Below are 25,171 nucleotides of genomic sequence, written 5' to 3' on the forward strand. Positions count from 1 at the left end.
TGCTTTTCTATAACATCTTTTAAACACAGTCCATCTATAGAGACAGAGGTTCTTAAAATTAACTTCTGGGTCCATTCTTCACAAATATGTCCAGTGTTAGAGTATTTTGTTTCATTCCGTGTTTGTAAGTCAGGCTTGGGTGGTGGTGAATTGGAATCTTTAGTTCCTTCTGGTTTCCTCTAATGTCCAATTTTAAGTCTTACCTCTTTTTTTTAAGAATTCAAAAGAAAAGCAACCAAACCCTTATGTATTTGTGACTTTCTAAAATCAAATTTTTATCACTTTTATATGTGTGTGTGTCTATGTGTGTGATTAAAGATTTGATTTATATACCATGGTACCTTGGTACTCAACTGCTTTGAAACTCTTTGAATTTGTTACTCATCGCAATCGGACACGAAAATTTTGTCCCGATACTCATTGTTTGGTTTGTATTCAACACACAAGCTACTGTAGAACTTGTCGCTGTCAGCTGTCTTGTGACTCACTACATTATTCCTTATGGGAAAAATTTGTTTGGTACTCATCGCACCTCCCAGAATCAATTAACGATACGTACCGAGGTATATTGTACATGTGTGTGTGTGTGTGATATATATATATATATATATATATATATATATATATATATATATATATATATATATATATATATATGCAAATTATTCAAATTGCTAATAAAGAATTTGGGAGGCTAAGATGATCATTTCGAACTCATTTATGTTCTCATCAGTTAGTCATACCCTTTATCTGAGATTCGAACCCGGGCTGATTGTATATCAGGGAGTGTTTTAACCTCCTGAGCCACGGGGTTCTTTCTCTCTTATATTAGCTGGAAGGCAAGGCAAATGTATGTTTAAGTATTTGTCAAGGCTTTTTGAATGGACCTTGCTAATTAACTCTTTCATTCCTGTTTTGGCCCGGCTCAGGGCTTATCAAGGCATTATTTGTGCCTTGCCTTCCAGCTAATATAAGAGAGAAAGAACCCCGTGGCTCAGGAGGTTAAAACACTCCCTGATATACAATCAGCCCGGGTTCGAATCTCAGATAAAGGGTATGACTAACTGATGAGAACATAAATGAGTTCAAAATGATCATCTTAGCCTCCCAAATTCTTTATTAGCAATTTGAATAATTTGCACAAATAATGAGCTGTCATAAGTTGACTAGTTCCTGTGGATAAGCCCTGAGCCGGGCCAAAACAGGAATGAAAGAGTTAATTAGCAAGGTCCATTCAAAAAGCCTTGACAAATACTTAAACATACATTTGCCTTGCCTTCCAGCTAATATAAGAGAGAAAGAACCCCGTGGCTCAGGAGGTTAAAACACTCCCTGATATACAATCAGCCCGGGTTCGAATCTCAGATAAAGGGTATGACTAACTGATGAGAACATAAATGAGTTCGAAATGATCATCTTAGCCTCCCAAATTCTTTATTAGCAATTTGAATAATTTGCACAAATAATGAGCTGTCATAAGTTGACTAGTTCCTGTGGATAAGCCCTGAGCCGGGCCAAAACAGGAATGAAAGAGTTAATTAGCAAGGTCCATTCAAAAAGCCTTGACAAATACTTAAACATACATTTGCCTTGCCTTCCAGCTAATATAAGAGAGAAAGAACCCCGTGGCTCAGGAGGTTAAAACACTCCCTGATATACAATCAGCCCGGGTTCGAATCTCAGATAAAGGGTATGACTAACTGATGAGAACATAAATGAGTTCGAAATGATCATCTTAGCCTCCCAAATTCTTTATTAGCAATTTGAATAATTTGCACAAATAATGAGCTGTCATAAGTTGACTAGTTCCTGTGGATAAGCCCTGAGCCGGGCCAAAACAGGAATGAAAGAGTTAATTAATATATATATATATATATATATATATATATATATATATATATATATATATATATATATATATATATATATGGGATATTTCTCAAGCAATTTCCAAGAGTGATTAGAAAAAGAAATATCCTTTTCTATCCAAACCTGGTGTCCTTTTCAATGGTGCCGATTGCAGATTGAGCAAGATGGCGACTCCTTCGTCTCCCAGAGCTCAAACCTACTGGAGACTGCTGCCTTATGGTCTTTGTAAGATGATTTCAAGCCTTCTCCTTCTTTGGAGAGGTTTCAGAGGGTATTCATGAACTTTTCATTCCCCTGCAGTTATTGGCTCTGCTTTCCGTGGAGCCGTCTTCGGTCCGTCATTTCTTCCCCAGAAGCCCTTTCTTTCCTACCCAGATGTAAAGCTTTACATTTGCCTTGAAATTCATCTCGTCGTTTTGCTGTCCCTGCTGTCTGTGTCATTTGCAATTTCATACTAACTCCTCTTCCAAGACATTTAGAAATAACCTTGAAGAGCAGAGACCTGCTGTAAGCCACTGAATGCTTCCCTTAGATTCCATACAGAGCTATGGATATACAGTTGTTTGACCCATTTGTTCATCCAGCTCTGTTTCCATTTAATGTTAGCGTACTGCAATCACATTTTGTCATTTTCTCTACTACAAGCTCATCGAAGTTTGTTGTCGAATGCTTTGCTGAAGCCAAGGTTTGCTACGTCCACTGCATTCTTGTGTTCAATTACATTGGTCATTCCATCAGAGAAGAAGAGCAGACTGATTTGATTTATCAGATAAACTACGCTGTTCCCTGCCAAGCGATGCATTCTTTTCCAAATTTTTTAAAACTGCTTAATATAAAATAGCAGTCACCATTTTTCAAGGCAATACTCTTCTACTGGGAGATGGTTGCAAAAGAAAATGGAGGGGAGAATGCACGCACACGGGCACTCACACTTGCAATTCCTGGGTAAATGATAGAATTGAAGTCTTAACTAAAGTTCTTGAGAAAGAATGGAGAAAACGTCTTGTCTGGCAAACAACCCCGTGAAAACCCCTTGTCCTTGACCAAGTTGTATTAGCCCATCCACAAAGAGAGATTTTGAGGACGTTTGCTTTTTTAGTGACTGTTGTATGCTTTGCTTCCTTCCGTGAAATGTCAGTGGAATACATGAGGTTATTTAGGTAGCTTCCCACTTCTGTATATGTGTGTATCTGGAGGTGAGAATAATTATTTCTCAGCGAATTTCCCTGGAGGAGAATTCCTTAATGTGATAACGCTTCCTACTGGTAATTGTGCTTATTAGCTACAGTGCAAATCTAGACCTGAATACCTATCATTTCTTACTGAAAACCGCATGCAACATTTGTTTTTGCGATCACCCCATCGTTGGGCTCTCCTCCATTTTAAACATACTCTGTTTTCAAAACTATTCCTTTAGAGCAGACATGTCAAACACAAGGCCCGGGGGCCAGATCTGGCCCACGAAGTGGTTTCATGTGGCCCCGCGAAGCCATCCTGGAAACAGTGAGGGAACGGCCCCCAGTGCCTTGGCCCTGGCCCAGAGACCCTCCTTCCGCCAGAGACCCTCAGATCTGTCCCACTCCTGCCCAGGCCCCCATAGGCACCCTTGATGCCAACGATGTAGAGCTGGCTACGCCCACCCAGTAGGCCATACGCACTCTAGCCACACCCACCCTGGCCATACCCACCTGGCCCCCCGAGGGCAACCACAATGCTGATGCGGCCCTCAATGATATTGAGTTTGACACCCCTGCTTTAGAGATACATTCTGCTGCAGAAAAATAACTGCTCTTTACAGTATTGTGGCTATATTAGACTGTTTCAGTTGGAAAGCCACCGCCTCACTCATTCTCCCCTTTCACTGCACCTGGTTATGTGGTCTCCCTTATCTGCTGTAGATGTTGTGGGGAGCTCTATGATCTTTCAGTGATGGTGAAGTATTGAGCTTTTAAAGACAGCCACCACCACCCCTTCCCAGTGTTGACTTCCTCCTGCGAAGATGAATGGCTGCCAAGCAATGTTGCACGCTCTCAAAGACCCATTTGCAGTTCCCGCTGTGGTGAGGCCTATTACAGATTGGTGCAGCCTGACCCGTCACAACTTCACATAGCCTTCAGAGTCTTTGGGACTCAGCTCCCGGAGCCTCTCCACGTCTTCTTAGTCAAATATGCAGATGGCAAAAATTAAAGGTAGTCCTTGACTTACCACCGTCATTGAGCCTGGCAATTATGGTTATAATTTGTGACGGTTGTAAAATTGGTTACAGGACTGGGCCCATTTTTTTTTACCACATTTCTTGCAGCGATCGTTAAGCAAACACCATGGTGGTTAAGTCAACTCATTGTTTGCTGTGGGACAATTTTGGCCGGAAACCAGAAGTAAATGCTGGTTTCTGGCAAAAATGTGATAAACTGCAGTCGTGTACTACAGGGCAGTGCAAAAAGCCATAAATAGGGGCTGCTTGCTGAGCGCAAAAAAATGCAATCACATGACCGGAGGGGGCGAGGTTGATGTCAAAACTTTGGAAACGGGTCAGAAGTCCCTTTTGAGGGGTCCGTCATAACTCTGAATGGTCGCTAAGTGACTGGTTTAAATTCAAAGACAACCCATACTAAATACTGCATATAGGAATGAAGTAGACTCGCTGCTTTAAATTTTCTTTAATTGCAGTCGTATTGCAATGTTGCTTTGATTGATTATTATAGAGTGCATTTCTCCTAGCATGCCCCACAGAAATCATGGTCGGGACCAAACATTGCGTGCTTTTAGATTTTAGCGCTGCTCTGAGGAAGATCATGTGGTTAGAAATACTTACCTAACGCTAGCCCTTTGAAGGAAATTAGGGAAGTATCTGTACCATTTGCCTAAGAATCATGCAGGGGAGGAATAATTTATGCCAGCACTTTGAAAATTATACCTTTCTCTGCTCAATTAATGCTTCTACTGGCCTTTGCTTATAAATACCCAGGAGTCTGGGACTGATACTTAATAGGGTTATGCAGTGCTTCAGATTCAAAAGCAAAAAGAAAAAGAAGCAGGTTTGAAATGCATAGGCTGGTCATGTAGCACTAGTCTAAATCTCCTCAAATCAGCTGCATCTTCTCCTCAGATTGTGTGATTTTCCACCGTAACTACAACTCACACTTGGGAAGACATAGATTTGGTTTAAGAAGTGGCAGACAGATGTTATGTGAATGCTGTGTGATGCTCCGAAGCCTCTTTTTGTCTTTGAATATAGAACACCACATCCAGCTTGCGTGCTTCTTACTCATCTGCAACTCAGTGCTTTAATTATTACAGAATTATGGGATTTTAACTTAAAATGTGAAGACTTGATTTATTCTAACATTATCTGGGTAAAAATTCCAGTTTACCTTCTGTTGAAAATTGGCCAGAGATTTTCCACGTTTTGAGAGAAGAAATACCAAAACAATAGAATGTCCGAAAGTTCTTAACATATCTTTTGAAAAATAATTCCTCAAAGAAGCATTGTCCTTCTTCCTTTCTCTTCTCTCAAAATTCATATGGTCCACTAATTTTGCATCAGTATCTCATCCTCTTCCCTCAAAATTCATATGGTCCACTAATTTTGCATCAGTATCTCATCCTCTGAAGGCTGCATGTTCCCAAATATGTTAAGAACGTATCTGCCCATCTTGCAATTAATTTGCACTGGATTTAATGAGTGAAAAGTTTCTGCATTGCAACGATACGTTGGAATTGTAAACTTAACAAAACAAGCTAAGTTTAGCCCACATGCTAAGCCCCTCTCCCCAACTGAAACTAACCAAAATGCCGTACTGTACAAATACTATTTCTCTGATCTGGTTACATCATGTGAATTCAGTCTTCAGCTTCTTCCATACCACCTTGCATAAAGCAAGAGTATGAAAGGCCGCCCTTCTGTAGTGGCCAGGCGAGTTTGGTCTAGTGCAGGGGTAGGCAACCTTGGCTCTTTTATGACTCGTGGACTTCAACTCCCAGAATTCCTGAGCCACCATAGCTGGCTCAGGAATTCTGGGAGTTGAAGTCCACGAGTCATAAAAGAGCCAAGGTTGCCTACCCTTGGTCTAGTGGTTAGGGCACCAGTCTAGAAACCAGCAGACCGTGAGTTCCAGTCTTAGGCATGAAAGCTGATTGGGTGACTTTGGGCTAGTCCCTCTCCACCCAACAAGGTTGTTGTTGGGGAAAATAGGAGTAGTAGTATTATGTGTGTTTACCACCTTCAGCTGTTTATTAAAACAATAAAGGGGAAGGAAGGACTATCAGCTTCCCTCAAAAAGCCTATGCTGTATCTTCTATCCTTAGGCACCCTTCCTTTTTAACTCCTTTTTTTTGTTTTTTGTTTCTACTTAACTGCTGCAAATTCCAAATGCTGTCCAAACTAAAATTCAGAATAAGGAATTATTACATAGACTGAATGCCAAAGGATATTGTATAAGAGAGAAAAATGTTTTTATTTGCCTTACCATCTTAACCCTAATTTGGTTATTTTTCGCAGGGCTGTCGATATGTTCCACTAGCCTGCTCAATGCTATATTTTACTCTGGATTCTGCTGCCATCCCAAGTCTACAATCTCTACTGTCAGTTTTCAGGTGGCATGGATATCTTCCACACGGGTGATTTCTTCTGGATGTTGGCACTTGCAATCCCAATCCTGGTGGTTCTATTGGTACTGTGCACTGATTGCCATGACCCTGATTTAGACAGTTAAGTCTTGCCCTCCCTCTTCCTAAGTGTTTATCTTGGGGAATAGCCTCCAGTTCTTAAATACTCAATAACGACTCTCATCCAAAGACAAATTGTAGGGCTCTTCTAATTTCATTGGTATATCTGTTTCTTTTTCTGAACAGCACCTGCTATCGATGACTACCAATACAAGTGAGTCCATGACTATCTTATCTTGGGGCAAAATAAAGAATGGGAAACCAGAATTCAGGCAGGTTTAGAAAGCAGAAGTAAAATGTGGTCTTGGAAACAACTTTTGTCCCTGGGGAAAAAAAGAGGGCTCAGTTTGCAAAATATTCTCTTCTATGCAACCAGGAATTATCCTACTTTTGCATCTGCTCCCCACAATCAAATTGTTGTTGTTGTTGTTAGTTGTGAAGTTGTGTCCAACCCATCGCGTCCCCATGGACAACGTTCCTCCAGGCCTTCCTGTCCTCTACCATCTTCTGGAGTCCATTTAAGCTCCACCTACTGCTTCAGTGACTCCATCCAGCCACCTCATTCTCTGTCGTCCCCTTCTTCTCTTGCCCTCAATCTTTCCCAGCATTAGGCTCTTCTCCAGTGAGTCCTTCCTTCTCATTAGGTGGCCAAAGGATTTGAGTTTTAGCTTCAGGATCTGGCCTTCTAAAGAGCAGTCAGGGTTGATCTCCTCTAGGACTGACCGGTTTGATCGCCTTGCAGTCCAAGGGACTCGCAGGTGTCTTCTCCAGCACCATAGTTCAAAGGCCTCAATTCTTTGGCGCTCAGCTTTTCTTATGGTCCATAATCAAATACACACTCCAAATGTTATGTGGCTACCTTGAACAAGGTAGCAGTCAAAGAATCGAAAGAGAGGCCCTAGCTGTCTAATACAGCACATTCTCTGAAGATTCCATTCAATCCTTGGCATCTCCCAATTTAAAATAGAGGCGAGGTAGCAGGCAAGAGAGGAGAAAACTGCCTGTCAGCCGGAAAAAGTGGTGCCATATAAACCACTAGCGTGTCTTCCATTTTTTTACTTCAGCATTGCCACAGTTAAATGGGCTTGAAGGTACATTGAGGTGCCTTTGTGAGCATTCCAATTTTTAAGAGCTTACAGCTTGGTTGAGCCTGTATTAATTCTTATCTTGAAATAGCTTACAGACATAGGCTTGGCCAATACTTGGCCAAAGCTTATTCTGTCAGCCATTTTACCAAGCTGGAATATTGACCAGTCTTCCCTCGCAGAGGTAAGATTATAAAGATTTTAAAATCCATACAAATCCTTTTGTCAGTGACAAAAGCAAAATGCATGATCAAAGACCTAACATTTAAAGCATTTCAGTAATACTGTAAGAGAAAACAGCAGCATTGAAGAAAACCTTTGTCAAAGTCGAATGCAGTTATGTTGGGAAAGATTCTAGAAATGTATTTTATTATGACTGTTCTGAGAAATGAATTGGTTTACCTACCGTGCAAAGCCAAACTGTGGTTTGTTTAGTTTCACTTAGCATCTTGTGTGGACCCTGTCATTATAATTGTGATCCAGGGTTTATAGTTTAGTGTGTTGTGCAAATCCATTCAGTGCTTATTCAGCAAATCATATTAAGCAAGTGTGGCTTAATTGTGAGTGAACTGTGTCATAATTTGATACATTCACACAACAGTACAGTAGATGAGATGACCAAGTGTTTGGGTTGTCCCTTTTGGTATCATCTCTATGGTGATGCGTGGGTAAATGACTTGTTAAAGATATTTATTACACAGAAATATCTCATTAGGGGAGATATTGTCTCCCTGTCCATTGTTTCTCTGTCCATTGCCCTTGGTTTTTATTTTTTATTTTTTTTAAAAAAAATTAGCATTTTGTAATATAATTTCTTTTATATTTCAAAGTGGTATAGCAATCTGGAATAGACTTTGAACCTATTCTGTTGGATGAGCTGCTCCTGTGAATGTATAACTTGACTCATTGAAGTGTATTGCAATACCAATAAATTTGCTCTGGGTTTTTTTCCTGGTTGCACAGTACTTGGAATGAATATGTAATTATGTGGGATACCTTGTGACAATATTTTGGCCTACAAAGGGCCTCCTGTAATTTTTATCACTGGCAGCTGCAAAGTATGGCTCTAATTCCTGTTTCAAACCAAAGCACTGACATTCTGACGATATTCCTTTCAGCAATGACTTTTTGTTCAGGGAACCAGGATTGATTTGAGTTGCTTTGCCCTGATAAGAAAAGAACAAGGCAGTTTTAATTTAACATTCTTTCAAGGACATTCAGTGCAGATTTTCTGTTATAACTTGTAACAGAATTTGCAAGACCTCAATGCACAAGCTTAAATGAGTCATGAAGAAGAGTTTTTGATAGTCACAGAGAAAAATTGATAGCAATTTACATTTCTGACTTGCTTAGCTTAGCAGCATAAGATTACCTTTGGAAATATCTCTCTGGTTTAGGCAGAGAGAGGCTGGATTCACATATCACACTGAAGCACGGCATGGCATGGCTACATCTCACATTGGCTGGGTTCACACAACACCCATCTTATTAATCAAGGTTTATAAGTTGAAGTGGTTGGGTTCACAAAATGTCTGATGTGGTTTGCTGGTTGGGACTGGATATCTGTTTTTTTATTCTTGCCCATTATTTTTTATGTTAACCAATCACTTATTCTAGGAAGCAGCAGCCATATAAATTGATAAATGGATGAAGCAAAAGGAAAGGATTTTTCTTGTTAAAGAAAATCAAACAGACCATATTTGGCTTAGCATGATATACAGATTAAGAGTGGCACCGAATTAGAAGAACCGTAGCTCAGTGGAATAGTGTGGGTGCTCCGCCTGTAGAAGAAGCCAGGTTTATTCCTTGGCTCTTCTGGATATTTGTGGTAAGCGCTTCTATTTTAAAACTTTTGCAAGTAGAAGCAGCAGCATTGCCAGCTCAGCCAAAGGGTGTCAGGTTTGCAAAGGTTTGCGTAGACGATATGGAGGGATGAGCAAATCATTCAACACAGTCTAGAACAGCTGGAAAAAGATTCTGATGATGACTGCTGAGTAAGATACTTGAAAAATGATAACTGCATCTTTCAGATTTATATTGTCTACCCTCCAGAAAGTAGACTGAATGATTTATTATTCTCACAGGCCTTCCACTAATATTCATTCCCAGACTTTCAGAGTGTTGAGGCGTCCTCCCTGTAAGTAGACCTCGGTTTTGCCATATTTCAAAACTGACCTATTTAAGAGGGTTTCAACATTACTTCTTCGTCGCCTTTGTTGTTGTTGTTTTTTTTAAAAAAAATCTTATGGTTTAATATTTGGGGAAGTGGATCCTCCATCTCAGGATTCAGTAGCCCTGCTACTAAACTCCCAGCTTTACCATTCTTCTGAAAGTTTGAACCCTCAGCTTTACCATTCTCAAGCCATGCTGTCTTCCATTAGTACCCTGCAATGTAAGATGCCACCTACGTCATGAAAGTGGCATTTTATGCTGAAGGCTCTAACTGAATAACACAGTATAGCATTTGAGAGTGTTGAAGGTGTTTGAACCTGGTTTTAATTTGGATAATCTGTTCCTAAGAAGCCCAAGCCAACATTTACTATTACATTGTGTTTCCTTTTAGCACACGGGGCTATGTATACGTATACACACCCCTGTTTGCGCTTATCGCAGGAAATGTTTTTCTTAAAAAAAAATATACTGGCTTAGATCTTAGATGAACTAAGATTTGTAATGTCAGTGAACAGAATCAATATGTGGTGGATTCCAGGTGCAGCTTTAAGTTTGGATCTTGCGGCCAGCCCTACCGTTGGGTGAACTGTGTCAGGCAGAATGAGATGGCTGCCTGAGGCAGCAGATTTTCAGCTTGGGAGAGAAGGCAGCAAATGTTTAAACTGCTATGTTAGTTTACCATTAATGCTCCTGGCTCGTTGGGGGAATGGCCTGAGATTAGATCTCCCTGCCCTAAACCATGAATGGTCAGAGAAAAATATTTCTATTGCTCTCTGTCAGTGCATGCAGTTAAATATTAAGTCTTTTTTCTCTCTCTCATTAGAAAAAATATCTGTTAAGGACAGAAAGATGAAAGAAATAGCGTGCGTTGATATGTTGATGGAATTGCTGAGTTTTGTAAATAAGCCCATATTTTTAAAATTTGGAAGCACCCTTGTTTCAGTTTAACTCCTACTTCCCCCCCGCCCCCAGAAGAAAACAATTGGGGAGATACAAGAAATTTGAATGAATGAATGGTGACACACAACAACTCTCTCTCCTTTTGATCTGTGGCTTTTAAAAATATGGTTTAAACTTGGCTAGCCAGCTGTTCCCTTGTGCTGTTGTTGCTTTGAGCCACAGAAAGTAAAAGAGGAAGCTGGGTTCTGCCCAACCTGAGATTGTTTCTTTCCCCCCCCCCTCTATCTCCGTTTGTAGCACCACCTTGGTCTGCCATCCAGTCCCAGCCAGATTTGCAGAGGTGAGTTGCTCTCCTTCCCCCTGTTCTCTCAGTGTTAATTGTGTGCCAAGACATCTGCTTAAGATGAAGGATACTGGGTGGTGAATGGCAGCAGCAGCAAAACTCTAAAAGGTGCTGCTTTGGGTCTTTAGTCGCTTGCTGCATGCCCTCCTAAACTAGTTAGCTCCACTCAGCTGCATTGTAGAAAGCTGTCCTGCTTCTTGAGTTGAAACACAATTCAGCTGTTAATGGGGGGCACATTTTTATTTAATGAAAGGAGACTGTCCACCTGGTTTGCTTTAGGTAGCAAATGCTTTGTCAGTTTGTCTGCTGTTTCTTATTCCTCCTTAGCTGCTTTTCCATGGGGAACCTGTGGGCAGAATGGGGCAACTCGTCACGGCCAAGTCACCATGGCCTTCTTGCCACGGCCAACTCACCGCAACCATTTTTCTGCAGCCAACTTGCCACGGACAACTTGCTGCGGTCAACTTGCTGCAGGACAACTCGCCATGAGGTGATTCCACATGGGATAACAACGCGATAAATGTTATCCGCCATTGTTTCTTTTACATTATTTCCATTGCTGATGATACCCAGCTTTTCCTTTCGACCCCAAACCACCCCAGTGATGCCCTCAACGTGATGTCCCGTTGCCTGGAGGCGGTTCGGGTCTGGATGGGGAGGAACAGACTTCAACTCAACCCCGACAAGACCGAGTGGCTTTGCATACCTTCATCCCGGGTTTATTCGGACATTCCACCTCTTACTATGGGGGGTGAATTATTACCCCCCGTAGATAGGGCTCGCAACTTGGGAGTCCTCCTAGATTCACGGCTCACCCTGGAAGACCATATAGGAGCTGTGACTAGGGGGGCTTTCGCCCAGGTTCGCCTGGTGCGCCAGTTGCGGCCCTATCTAAGCCGGGATGATTTATGCACGGTCACTCATGCGCTCGTGACCTCTCGACTTGACTACTGCAACGCTCTCTACATGGGGCTGCCCTTGAGGACCACCCGGAAGCTCCAACTGGTACAGAATGCAGCCGCGAGAGTTGTGTTGGGAGTCTCCCGATACTCCCACGTTACACCTCTGCTCCGTGAGCTGCATTGGTTACCGGTTGCCTTCCGGGTGAGATTCAAGGTATTAGTAATGGTATTCAAAGCCCTCCATGGCAGGGGGCCGGAGTACCTGAGGGAACACCTGCTGCCGGCATCGACTTCCCTCCGCCCTGTGCGTTCCCACAGAGAGGGCCTACTCAGGGTGCCACCGGTCAGAGAATGTCGACTGGTGGCCCCCAGGGGGAGATCTTTCTCTGTGGGCGCCCCGGAGCTATGGAATCAGCTCCCGGTTGAGCTCCGGACGGCGCCCGACCTTCGCTCCTTTCGCCGCGAGCTAAAAACATACTTTTTTGAACAAGCTGGCCTGGCCTGATGGGGGGATCGGGGGCTATTTATTAGGTTTTAAAAATGTATTTTAGTATGTGGGCATTTATTTAATTTAGTTTTAACTTTTGTAATTTGTATTTTTATTCTTGCCCTGTTCACCGCCCTGAGTCCTGCGGGAGAAGGGCGGTATAGAAATATTATTAAAATAAAATAAATAAAATAAAATTGACAAAAATGGAAACAATGTAGAAGAAACAGTGGCAGATAACATCGTGTTGAGTTGTCCCACATGGATTGTCTCATGGTGAGTTGTCCCACAGTGAGATGGCCACGGCAACATAGGGTTGCCGCAACAAGATGGCCAGGGTGAGTTGGTCATGGCGAGTTGGCTGTGATGAGATGGCCTCAATGAGTTGACTGTGGTGAGTGGTCCTAGACCAGGGGTAGGCAACCTCGGCTCTTTTATGACTCATGGACTTCAACTCCCAGAATTCCTGAGCCAGCCAAGCTGTGAGGGGTTTTTTTCTTTAAAAAAAGTTATAATCAATGTACAACAGTCCAAGAGTTTTAATTAACTTTCTTCATAATTAATAGCAAAACATAAAAAAGCCACAATTTCTCTCTACCTCCCACTGGTGATATCACAGCGTCTTTCTTATATACCAAGAGATTCCTGGCAATTGAAAGAAATGGCTAGAAATAAAAAGTTAAAAAAAATAAAGGGCACCTCATCCCTGTGATAGATTATGAGATTCTTCAGGTATGTTCACATGTATTAATCTCTTTCTTCCTCCTCCGGTTTGCAGCACAGTCTCTGCTTACAGCCTTTGTAGTCAGACACCTGCATTCATCAGAATTGAGGATAATGGTAAGTTGTAACGACTCATATACAAGAAAATGGGAGACTATTCGTGTTGTAGCTGCTCTAGGACTAGAAGTCCTAGCTGTTGGAATAGATAGCCTTTTGAAAATCTTTTGTGAAGCAGAGCAAGGATACAGGTCAGAATGTACCTTTGGGAATCCACTGAATCGCATTGTAACTACCTAATTTCCCTTACAAACATTGTCTATTTTCAGAAAGTGTTCCCAGTTATGAAAACGAAGGTGAGTAGCAGCATAATCGATATTCTTTTTCTTTTCCCCTTCCCACAATCTTTGCCTCACTTTTCTTGAGTCTTTTTGATCTAGATTTGGGCGCAGTGTGCATGGCCCTTCTTTGGATTCTGGAAGCTTCTTTATAGTTTCAGTGGGGTTTCATTTTCAAGGTGATGAGGGAGGTAGAACTCATTTATATCTAAAGAGGAGCATCTAATCTTTTGGGGCTTTGTCTTCCCAGAACCACCTTGCATCACTGATGATGATGAAAATTATATTCTTGGCTACATGTAAGTCTTTGGAAAGGATGGGAGTCAGGGGGAAAGCATATTTAGGTCAATATAGTGTTATTTTAGACTCTGAATAATTTAGTCTTCTATCATTCCCAGTTTGTGCAGAGAGTAGCCAAGGAATGTAACTATAATTACAGGTAGTCCCCAACCTACAAGGGTTTGTTTAGCGATTGTCTGAACTTACAACAGCACTGAAAAAAAGTGACTAGGAATGTTTTTCACACTTATGACCGATGCAGCATCCCCATGGTCACATGATCAAAATTCAGATGCTTGGCAATCAATTCTTATTTGTGATGGTTGCAGTGTCCCAGGGTCATGTGATCCCCTTTTGCGACCACCTCACGAGCAAAGTCAAATCTGAAACCAGATTCCTTTTAACAACCATGTTGCTAACTTAACTGCAGTGATTCACTTAACAACTGTGGCAAGGAAGGTTGTAAAACGGGGCAAAACTCACTTAAAAATGGTCTCACTTAACAACAGAAAATATCGGGCTCAATTGTGGTCGTAAGTTGAGCACTCCCTGTACAGCACTGTAGTTGTATTGTGATGGTTCTCCTTCTCTGAAATGCTCTCCCTAGCCTGGAAGATGCTACCATTGTATGCTTTAGGCACCTGGGTGAAGAAATGACACTCTGTGTGTGAAACCTACTGGATAGTTTTCTGCCTAAATGTGTATATATGTGTATGTGTGCATGTAATTCTGAAATTTAATATATAGTTGTTTCCTTTGTCTGCATCTGAACATTTTAGAGGTTTTACAATACAGAGGGTAAAAATGATACCAAGTTGTTTGAATGTAGGAATATAGGAGCCTTGGTGGAGCAGTGGGCTAATGCCTCCTTAAGTAACACCAGCTGCCTGCAATTAGTGCAGGTTCAAGTCCCACCAGGCTCAAGGTTGACTCGGCCTTCCATCCTTCCGAGGTAGGTAAAATGAGGACCCAGATTGTTGGGGGCAATAAGCTGACTTTGTAAAAATGCCGCTTGGGGGGGGGGGAAGCCCTAATAAGCAGGCATATGCATAGAATGAAGGCTATTGCTAAGCACATTGATTTGTGCTTCTTAGATTGTAAACCGCCCTGAGTCTTCGGAGAAGGGTGGGATATAAATGGTATATATGTATATAATCTAGAAGTTGGATTAAAAACTGTGGTTCATAGATACGGTATATGGGATGAATCACAGCACTTGATTCCTTAAAGTATCTGTTTTGTATTTATGGAAGTTCTTGGTTCCATACTTGGGATTCCTGGATTATTACTATTTTTTCATTTATGACATTCCTTGCCATTTGTTCACAGCCAATTTAATAACTGTTTCTTAGTAATTTAAGAGAGGTAATACAAAAAAGGGAAAGAATGAGCAGTAGAAATAGAGACCAATTCCAATTTATAACCTAATGAAGGCAGTTGTGGGTGAGGAGTAGCAATATTGATTTGTTGCTTCATTCTGTTCTTACTGGTTCTTGCTTGCCCTCAACAGAGAGGTGTTGCCTGATGTTCCAATCACAGAACAGAGAAATAAGGATCATGCCTCTTCTGGTAAGTTGGCAACTAGGAGGATTCTTTTGTCCCTCCTGGTCATGGCCTCTTTAGTGTTGTTGGATTAAGTTGCCTTTTTTTGCCTTTGGGTTCCTCATGCTGGTCTCACATGGTTTCTTGATCCGCATGACATTAGAATTGGAAAGAGAGGAACCTCCAGACCCAGCAAGATTTAAGAAGAACTAAGGGGGAAAAACCCTTAGAAGCAGGGCGTTTTTTTGTCATAGAACGCTCAGAACAGAGTTCCGGCACCTTTTTTTTTGGATGGAACCTTGTAGGATAGGCAAGGTGGGTTGTATGACATGTGTGAGTTCTGGCACCTTTTTCTTTTACAAAAAAAGCACTGCTTAGAAGAAAAGGAAGTTGAAGAAGAAAACAGTCTAGCCAAACGCACATACATTCCTGCCATGTTGTATGAGACTCTTTTTTTAAAAAAATACATATTTCTTTAAGGAATTCAGACATTCTGTTTAGGGCAATACAATTTTTTTTCTTTTGGATTGTTGAGCATTTCAGAAGTAAAACCTCACACAATACTTGCAACAATCCACATCGTACTTGAGACAAAAGTTTTCTCCTCAGAGATGGGGCTATTTTGCCCTGGAAATTTAAAATTACTTTTCTGATTTACCCTCAACAGTAGATGCGGCATCCATTACGATGATAAGAAATGTAGGAAATCCAGGCGCAATTGTTAAGATTTTGTAGCCTCTGTAAAAATACAATCCTGTAAAAAATATCACAGAGTATTTGTAAATATTGGAAAGAAAACATTTTTTAAGATCAACCATTTTCTGTGGTTGTCAAAGAAACCACATTAGAAGCTGAGATGTCTTCCCAGGTTCTATGAAGAGAAGGGCATCCCCTCATCACCGATCTGTTTTTGCGGGATGAGAGTCAAAAATTTTCCCTTCTAACAATTTGGAATATTTTTAGCAACTAGCATGGGTGCTTCAGATCTGTGCTGATCAATTCACAAGTAAATCCTACCATGTTTTGAGGTGTATGCCTAGATAAGAACAGCTAGAACTCAACTTACAACTGGTCAATTAGCAATTGTTCAAAGTCACAATGGACACCTCAAAAGCTATTTACAACCCAGTTTCAAAGTTACAATGGTCACATGCACTCCCCCCCCCCAGTCGTGGTCATATTTTGGATGCTCAGCACCCGGCTCATTTGCAGTATTCTAGGGTCACAAGGCCGCAATTTTGATGTGGTTTGCTGGTTTCCTATCTTTACTTCCCATTTCTAACAAAAAACGCCTATTGGGTAAATGGATTTGCTTAACAAGTCACATGGTGATTCACTTAATAACTGCAACAACACACCGCCATAATTCCAGGCTCAGTTATGGTCACAAGTCAAAGACCACCTGCATACAGAAGATTGCAATATTTTATGTGTTTAAAACTTAGGTTTTTCTGAAAAAAAAGATTATTTTATAATTACTCTATTAATTCACTATCTTAATTGTTAACAACCCTGAGTACAGGTAGTCCTCAGCTTACAACAATTGAGCCCAAAATTTCTGTTGTTAAGTGAGACATTTGTTAAGTGAGTTTTTCCCCATTTTACGACTTTTCTTGCCACAGTTGTTAAATGAATCAGCCGCAGTTGATAGGTCAGTAACATAGTTGTTAAGTGAATCTGGCTTCCTCATTGACTTTGCTTGTGAGAAGGTTGCAAAAGGTAATCACACAGGCCCTTGGGACATAGCAAGAGTCTTAAATATGAACCAGTTGCCAAGCATCTGAATTTTAATCACATGATCATGAGGATGCTGCAAAGGTCGTAACTGTGAAAAACAGTCGTAAGTCACATTTATCAGTGCCATTGTAACTTTGAACGGTCACTAAATGAACTGCTGTAAGTCAAGGACTACTTGTAATATGTATTGCTTCATTCTTTTTAAACATGCTTCCCTTCACCTATTTTTTTTTCTCTAGAGTCCATAATGGACCAATATGAAAATGTGCCAGAATCTCATCGGCATTCACTCGGTAAGTGGAAGAAATGGTGGTGGAGTTGAGTTTAGAAGATGGTTTGGTTAGCATATAGTGGAACAAAGCAAGTTACAATGACATTCTCATCTATGAAGGAGCAAATACTGTCCTATAGCTTTAAAAATAGTTCTGCAAGGCTCTATAACTTCCAGATATATTGGAAACGTATTTGTTTTTATTTTATTTATGAAATTTTTTTAAAACCGCCCAATAGCCGAAGGCTTCAGGCATTTTATAACAAAACACATTAAAAGATTCATAATAATAATAATAATTAAAATAATTATTAATAATTACAAATAAATCATTCATTTATAGCAGTACTACTAGATTCTGTATCAGCTTTGTTCCTTGTTAAGATCATGCGTCTGACTTATTCTAGCACGACCTTATACGCTCTCAGGGGGGCCCCCCCATCCTGGGAGCGACCCGCCTTACTTTTTACACCTCCTCTTGATGAAGGGCCCGAGTGTTGGGACCCTGAGAGATGGCTGGGCATGGGTAGGGGCCTCCGATATAAGCCAAATAGGAGGCCCCTGGTTAGTTTTTTGGTTAAATTTTTTAGGAGGTTAGGGAGGGGGGTGGGAACTTCTTTTGGTTGTTCGGATATGGGGGGCAGTCCAGCAACCACTGTTCAGGCCAGGGCCGGGATTGATCGCGGAGGGGAGGAGCGGGGGTCGGTCGCCCCCGGGGCTCCAGGGCAAGTCGTGGGAATGCCTATTCCCACGACGTTAGGGAATGGCAGCAGGTGCAGGAACAGAGGGCCGTATCGATCTCAGGGAAGGCCTCTCCGCTACTTGCAAGCGGTGAGGCGTTCCGACCCTCTTGTTCTACCCCGAGGTCCCGGGAGTGAGGATGTGCAGCCGCCTGAGCTCCGGCTGGTGTACCTGAATGCCAGGTCTGTCGTTAATAAAGCTCCTCTCATCCGTGACTTGGTTGAGGGTGAGCAGGCGGACCTGGCTTGCATCACGGAGACTTGGTTGGGCCCAGAGGGCGGTATTCCTCTGGCTGATCTTTGCCCACCAGGTTTCCGGGTGCTACACCGGCCTCGGGCTCAGGGTAGGGGTGGGGGAGTGGCTGTTGTTATGAGGGAGACCTTAGCTCCGCGGGAGGCCACCGTTCCGCAGATAGTCGGGTGTGAGTCTCTCTTCTTGAGATGCGGCCCTGGTGCGCAGTTGGGCTTGCTGCTGGTGTACCTTTCGCCTAGTCACGCAGCAGCAGCCCTGCCTGAGCTTCTCGATGTCCTCTTTGGGTTGGTGGTTGAGTTCCCGAAACTTATAGTTTTGGGGGACTTCAATCTACCATCTCTGGGAGGATCATCTGAGTTGGCTCGGGAGTTCATGGCTTCCATGACGGCCATGGACCTGACGCAAGTAATTTCAGGACCGACTCATGAGGGAGGCCACACCCTTGACCTAGTTTTCTTATCTGGTCGGTGGTTAGATGACCTTGGTGGGGGCTCTCCAATTATTATGCCCCTGTCATGGACCGATCATCATCTCCTGCGGCTGGTCTTCTGTTTTGCCACCCCCCGCCGTGGGTGTGTGGAACCAGTTAGATGGTACCGCCCCAGACGCTTAATGGATCCCGCGAGATTCCAGGCAGCGCTGGGGTCCCCACCTGCCTCCCCCACTCACAGCTCGGCAGATGCCTTAGTGGAAGCTTGGGAAAGGGCAGCCACTGAGGCTCTTGACCGAGTTGTACCCTTGCGGCCCCTGACCCGATGCAGATCCCGTCAAGCTCCATGGTTCTCCGCGGAGCTCCGGGAGATGAAGCGCCGGAGACGGGGCCTAGAGAGCGGTTGGAGGTCCAGCCGATCCGAATCCGACCGATTGCGACTAAGAACCCATATTAGGTCTTATCTCGCTGCGATAAGGGTGGCGAGGTCTAATCACTTCGCTACCCTTATCGCGTCCGCAGATAATCGCCCGGCCGCTCTGTTTAGGGTGACTCGCTCCCTCCTTAATCAGGAGGTGAGGGAGGAACCCTTGCAGGGTCGTGCCGAGGAGTTTAACAATTATCTGTCGGACAAAATCACTCGGATTCGGACCGGTCTGGACTCTGACTGGGCAGAGTCTGGCGATCAGGACGCGGGTGGTCTTGTCGATATCACTTGGGAGGAGTTTGATTCTGTAACTCCGGAGGAAGTGGACAGGATTATGGGGAGACTGAGCTCCACCACATGTTTATTGGACCCGTGCCCTTCCTGGCTGGTTTATGCAGCCCGGGAGAGGACACGCAGCTGGTTCCAGGCAGTTATATCAGCTTCTTTGAGTGAGGGCAGCTTCCCTGCCGTCTTGAAAGAGGCGGTGGTGAGGCCCCTCCTCAAGAAGCCTGCCTTGGACCCAGCTGTATTGAACAACTTTCGTCCGGTCTCCAACCTTCGCTTTCTTGCGAAGGTTGTTGAGAGTGTGGTGGCGCATCAGCTCCCTTTGGTCCTGGATGAAGCGGATTATCTAGACCCGTACCAATCGGGTTTCAGGCCCGGGCACAGCACGGAGACGGCATTGGTCGTGCTGGTGAATGATCTCTGGAGGGCTCGGGACAGGGGTCATTCCTCTGTTCTAGTCCTATTAGACCTCTCAGCGGCTTTCGATACCATCGACCATGGTATCCTGCTGCGGCGTCTCAGGGGATTGGGAGTGGGAGGCACGGTTTTACAGTGGTTCTCCTCCTATCTCCAGGGACGCTCGCAGTCGGTGTTGACAGGAGGGCAGAGGTCGACCGCGAGGTCTCTCGTTTGTGGAGTTCCTCAGGGGTTGGTCCTCTCGCCTCTCCTGTTCAACATCTATATGAAACCGCTGGGTGAGATCATTCGTGGCTTTGGAGTTGGGTATCATCAGTACGCTGATGATACCCAGCTTTTTCTTTCTACCCCAAACCACCCCAGTGATGCCCTCAACGTGATGTCCCGTTGCCTGGAGGCGGTTCGGGTCTGGATGGGGAGGAACAGACTTCAACTCAACCCCGACAAGACCGAGTGGCTTTGCATACCTTCATCCCGGGTCTATTCGGATATTCCATCTCTTTCTATGGGGGGTGAATTATTACCCCCCGTAGATAGGGCTCGCAACTTGGGAGTCCTCCTAGATTCACGGCTTACCTTGGAAGATCACATGGTGGCTGTGACTAGGGGGGCTTTCGCCCAGGTCCGCCTGGTGCGCCAGTTGCGGCCCTATCTAAGCCGGGATGATTTATGCACGGTCACTCACGCGCTCGTGACCTCTCGTCTAGACTACTGCAACGCTCTCTACATGGGGCTTCCCTTGAGGACCACCCGGAGGCTCCAACTGGTACAGAATGCAGCCGCGAGGGTTGTGTTGGGAGTCTCCCGATACTCCCATGTGACACCTCTGCTCCGTGAGCTGCATTGGTTGCCAGTTGTCTTCCGGGTGAGATTCAAGGTGCTAGTAATGGTGTTCAAAGCCCTCCATGGCATGGGGCCGGAGTACCTCAGGGAACATCTGCTGCCGGCATCAAGCTCCCTGCGCCCTGTGCGTTCCCACAGAGAGGGCCTCCTCAGGGTGCCACCGGTCAGAGAATGCCGACTGGTGGCCCCCAGGGGGAGATCCTTCTCTGTGGGCGCCCCGGAGCTATGGAACCAGTTACCGGTTGAGCTCCGGACGGCGCCCGATCTGCGCTCCTTTCGCCGCGATCTGAAAACATACTTGTTCGAGCAAGCCGGCCTGGCCTGAGGGGGGATTGGTGGGTTTTTTTTTTTTATCATTTTTATTGGGGTTTTTACTATGTATCAATTGTATTTTAATCGGGCATGCATTTAATTATCTTTTAGTTTTTGTAAATTTCTGTGTTTTATTCTTGCCCTGTACACCGCCCTGAGTCCCCTGGGAGAAGGGCGGTATAGAAATATTAATAAATTAAATTAAATTAAATTATGCCACCCGTCTTGTAAATTCGCAGGATTCTTTTTTCCCCGTCAAGTATATGCATACATTTGAACTAGACTGTGATGTTTCTCTGCGTCATATATGTATGTGTATGTGGTTATACGCATAATGGTATTTTTTTTGAGAGCTGAATGCAATGACATTTTATTTTTAATGTATGCTGATTAGTGTATATTTAAAGTTTTCTTTAAATTTTATTGTATTTTGGAAAAAGAACATATAGAATAAACGTGGTGGTTTATAAATAAAATGCAAAATGAAAACATACAAGGTAGGCAGCAAAATGGCATTCATTCAGAGTTTTTTAAAAAATACAAATTTAAAAACCAATGAAAAACCCTCTGGGCAAATAGATCTTTGCCTGATGCCAAAATGATGCGAATGTCACCCCAACTGGGATTCGTTAGGACAGAATTCCATATGTGGGATGCCACTATAGAAAAAGCTCTCCCATTGTAAACATTGATGAAGAAGAAACAAAGGAAAAAATAAAACCCATGTTACATTTGCAAGGATTCATTTATATATAAACACGCACATTTTAAAATATTATGGTGAATCTCACAGAAATCTCATAGAAATCTCAATTTAAATAGAGATACTGTAAATTTCATAGGGAAAGCAGATTCTAAATTTTGTCCCATCATCTGCCTCCCAGGTCTTTTGAATTGTAATTACCATAATTTCTAGGCACTAAACTAGACATGTCAAACTCGCGACGTCACCTGACATCGCGCGACGTATCGGAACTTTCCCCCCCCCACTGCTGGCAATGGGGTGGGCGCAGTTTCCTCGTGGCACATCTGGCCCGTGGGCCGGCAGTTTTGACACCCCGGCACTAAATTATTATGTTGGCTCTGAACCTAGCCAGTAGTGGTTTATTCAATAACCCACAGCTGAAAGAAACCCTGACTCAGTCTGAATGTGTGAGACCAGTCACTGTTGGAAAGGTATTTTTGTTTTTCTCCTGATTGATTCCTGTTTTATTTTGGTCACCCCTCCAAGCCTTTCTAAGTAATCACATAGGTGTAAGGCAGGAGCAATTAATAAAAGCGAAAAGAACCCAAAACATTTCTCAAATGAGCTATAGTTACTTGGTCAGCAAGATTTATTCTACTTTTTTTTCAGCAAATCATGCTGGTTAGACCAACACTAGGGAAGGCTGTGGTCTTCTACTGACATTGATATGGGATTTAATGTCACTTTTTTTTCATTTTTCCTTTCTCCTGCAAAGGTGAATACGTGAATGTACTAGAGCCAACAGCGATCATACTAGATCCTTCTTTTGGTGAGTGAGGGAAGCTGAAAGGAGGATGGGCAAGGGAAGAAAGACCTCCTTATTCTCAGCAGTGCATTCATTTCCTTTGGCCTATCGGTAAAAAAACCAGCCCTTTTTAGCTCCAGAATCGCATGCCATACTGAATGGAGGGCTGGAGAGGGTGTCTTACTCCTATCCAGGCAAATGAGCAGCATCCCTTCAGCCTTTTCCTCCAAGTGGCTTCAAAACAGCTATGGGCACTAGAAGAGGAAAATAAAAGTCCTTCCTTATTTGTCAGTCCCCTGTTGAATTACATTGCAGCTGCTATTGGTGTTTGGGATGGCTCTACTTCTACGGCCATAATAGCAGAGTTTTCTCAGGGGCTTCTATGCTAGAGACAGCTCTATGATTATCAGGCTTTACAGAAATGGTCTTTTGTTGATTGTAACATTAAGTCAGGAGAAAGTGATAAGTCACTGCGACTGGCAGAAGTAAATGACCTGGAAAACCACTTGTGGCCTTGGGGTAGGAGTTGTTGACTTCTGGTTTAGTCTCTCATTAACCAGTTATCCCCCAAGATTGATCGATCTATCTATCTATCTATCTATCTATCTATCTATCTATCTATCTATCTATCTATCTTATGGAATCAGTTGCCGGTTGAGCTCCGGACGGCGCCTGACCTTCGCTCCTTCCGACGCGATCTTAAGACCTATTTATTTGAACAAGCCGGCCTGGCCTGATGGGGGATGTGTGGGGGTTTTTATTGCGGTTTTTTACACTATTATTTATTGTTTTAGCTCGGGCTTGTATTTAATTCTCTTTTAACTTTTGTACTTTGTATTTTATATGTGCCCTGTTCACCGCCCTGAGTCCTTCGGGAGAAGGGCGGTATACAAATATAATAAACTTAAACTTAAACCTATCTATATCTATCTATCTATCTATCTATCTATCTATCTATCTATCTATCTATCTATCTATCTATCTATCTATCTATTCTGAACCAGCCTGCTACCGGCCTTGCAATAAGGCAAACCCCTGTTCAAACAGTAGAGACTGGAGAGCGTCTAAGGCTGGAAAGCGTCTGCCAAGATTTATTACTCAAATAACAGAACAAGAAACAAAAACACTGGAACTTGAATCCTCAAACGGAAGGGTTGCTTTCAGCAACCAGCCCTTCCCCAAACACTCCTTTTATTTAGAGATCAGGGCGTGGCCTCCCTGTGCCTCCTCCTGAGGAGTCCCACAGCCTTTCTCTGTTTGGTCCTGCTCGACTGCCTCCTGCGTCGGGCGTCCTTGAACAGGGCCAGCTGTGGGTCATCATCCTCCGCACTATCGGGCTCACGCAGCTGAGAAGAGGGCCCCGGCTGGGGGCTCTGCGAAGCCTCCAAACCATCATCAGCCGGTTCGTCTTCCACACACTCCTCCTCCCCCTCATCTGAGTCATCCGAGACATCTGAGCCGGCTGCCGGACCCACAGGCTGGCCCTGAGTCACAACACTATCTATCTATCTATCTATCTATCTATCTATCTATCTATCTATCTATCTATCTATCTATCTATCTATCTATCTATCTAGACATGTACACACTTTAACACACGTTATTGTTTCTCAAGTTCCAGCAGTTGGTACTAGTGATCGGGACAGTGAAGATGATGTTCCAGACTATGAGAATATCTGTTTTGGACTTTGAGCTATCCAGACCCCGGGAAGGGGATTGGGGTAAATAAGACTTGAATTGTGATAGCAGATAATGGTGTGCACTAATCCCAGCATTGCCTTTGTTGTGGCAACACCAAATCAATTTGGCTGATCTTGAAGAAGCTAATCATGATTGGACTTGGTATACACACCATCCCAGAGTTGTGGTCATCAGAAGGAACACCTTGAAAGTCACTAAGAAAATACTGTAGATGTGTCTGAATAGTTAACAGAAGTTGAGCAAATTTACAAGAACATTATTTTTTTAAACTAAGCAGCCTAGATTTGTCCCAAATAGCAAGCTGGGCAGTGTGTGTAAAGCCTGTGATGTCTGTTGCTGAAAAGGCTGCAAATCCCACTGTACGCAGCCTAAACTATCATTTTCCTTTTTTTTCTTCCTTCTAGGTTGAAAGGAGGATTTCTAAGGATCAGTTTTGCACTGGTGCATCTATTTATCTTTGTGAAGGATGGATCACCACCAAGGACACTTTCTCCTGAACAACTTCCAGTTTTTACCTGTTTTTTTTCTCCCTTCAACTTTGGATGACACATCCTGAGAATTTCTCCCAATTATCAGTAGCAGTATTTTGATGGACCTTTCCCAAAGCAATTCAATTTTGCAGTTTAAGTGTTGTTGACTAATAAAGAACCAAGAATTCCACCATCATTTCTACTTGAGGGATAATTGATCCAGGGAACAGAGAGAAGCCTGGATTGGTCTACTAGATGTCAGCTGAGCAAATGAGTCTTGGTGATTAAGCGGTGCAGAAGAATGAGCCCCTTAAACATTAGTTCCATAAAAAATGAAGTATTCTGTGCCGTTTTTTTTCCTTAGAGGGTAGTGTTATTAATTATGTAGATGTGACAACAATGAGACATACAGTGTGTCATATAATGTTTGCTTTATTTCTAAATACACATATAGCTGCACCCTCTGGATAATAGTCCATTGAGCCCAGTA

At 43.1% G+C, this 25,171-nt stretch overlaps 1 protein-coding gene across 5 annotated transcripts in view; it reads left to right on the top strand.

The window, feature by feature from the left end:
- The window catches only part of LOC308676616 (uncharacterized protein), a 29,925-nt gene extending 5,051 nt beyond the window's left edge, over positions 1 to 24,874 (top strand). For 2 of the 5 annotated variants that reach the window (XM_081342533.1, XM_081342532.1), the window contains 12 exons: positions 6,371 to 6,579; positions 6,724 to 6,751; positions 9,707 to 9,759; positions 10,992 to 11,034; positions 13,205 to 13,266; positions 13,476 to 13,502; positions 13,735 to 13,783; positions 15,274 to 15,332; positions 17,282 to 17,335; positions 22,481 to 22,534; positions 24,126 to 24,231; positions 24,616 to 24,874. In XM_081342533.1, coding sequence (XP_081198659.1) covers positions 6,471 to 6,579; positions 6,724 to 6,751; positions 9,707 to 9,759; positions 10,992 to 11,034; positions 13,205 to 13,266; positions 13,476 to 13,502; positions 13,735 to 13,783; positions 15,274 to 15,332; positions 17,282 to 17,335; positions 22,481 to 22,534; positions 24,126 to 24,202 — 615 coding nt within the window. In that variant the 5' untranslated portion in view covers positions 6,371 to 6,470 and the 3' untranslated portion in view covers positions 24,203 to 24,231; positions 24,616 to 24,874. Of the gene's footprint in view, positions 1 to 6,370; positions 6,580 to 6,723; positions 6,752 to 9,706; positions 9,760 to 10,991; positions 11,035 to 13,204; positions 13,267 to 13,475; positions 13,503 to 13,734; positions 13,784 to 15,273; positions 15,333 to 17,281; positions 17,336 to 22,480; positions 22,535 to 24,125; positions 24,232 to 24,615 lie in introns of those variants that run through there. The other 3 variants (XM_081342535.1, XM_081342534.1, XM_081342536.1) reach the window with 3 other exon arrangements.
- The last annotated feature ends 297 nt before the right edge of the window (positions 24,875 to 25,171 follow it).

The sequence above is a fragment of the Vipera berus genome, assembly GCF_964194415.1.
Source record: "Vipera berus genome assembly, chromosome: W".
Lineage (NCBI taxonomy): Eukaryota > Metazoa > Chordata > Lepidosauria > Squamata > Viperidae > Vipera > Vipera berus.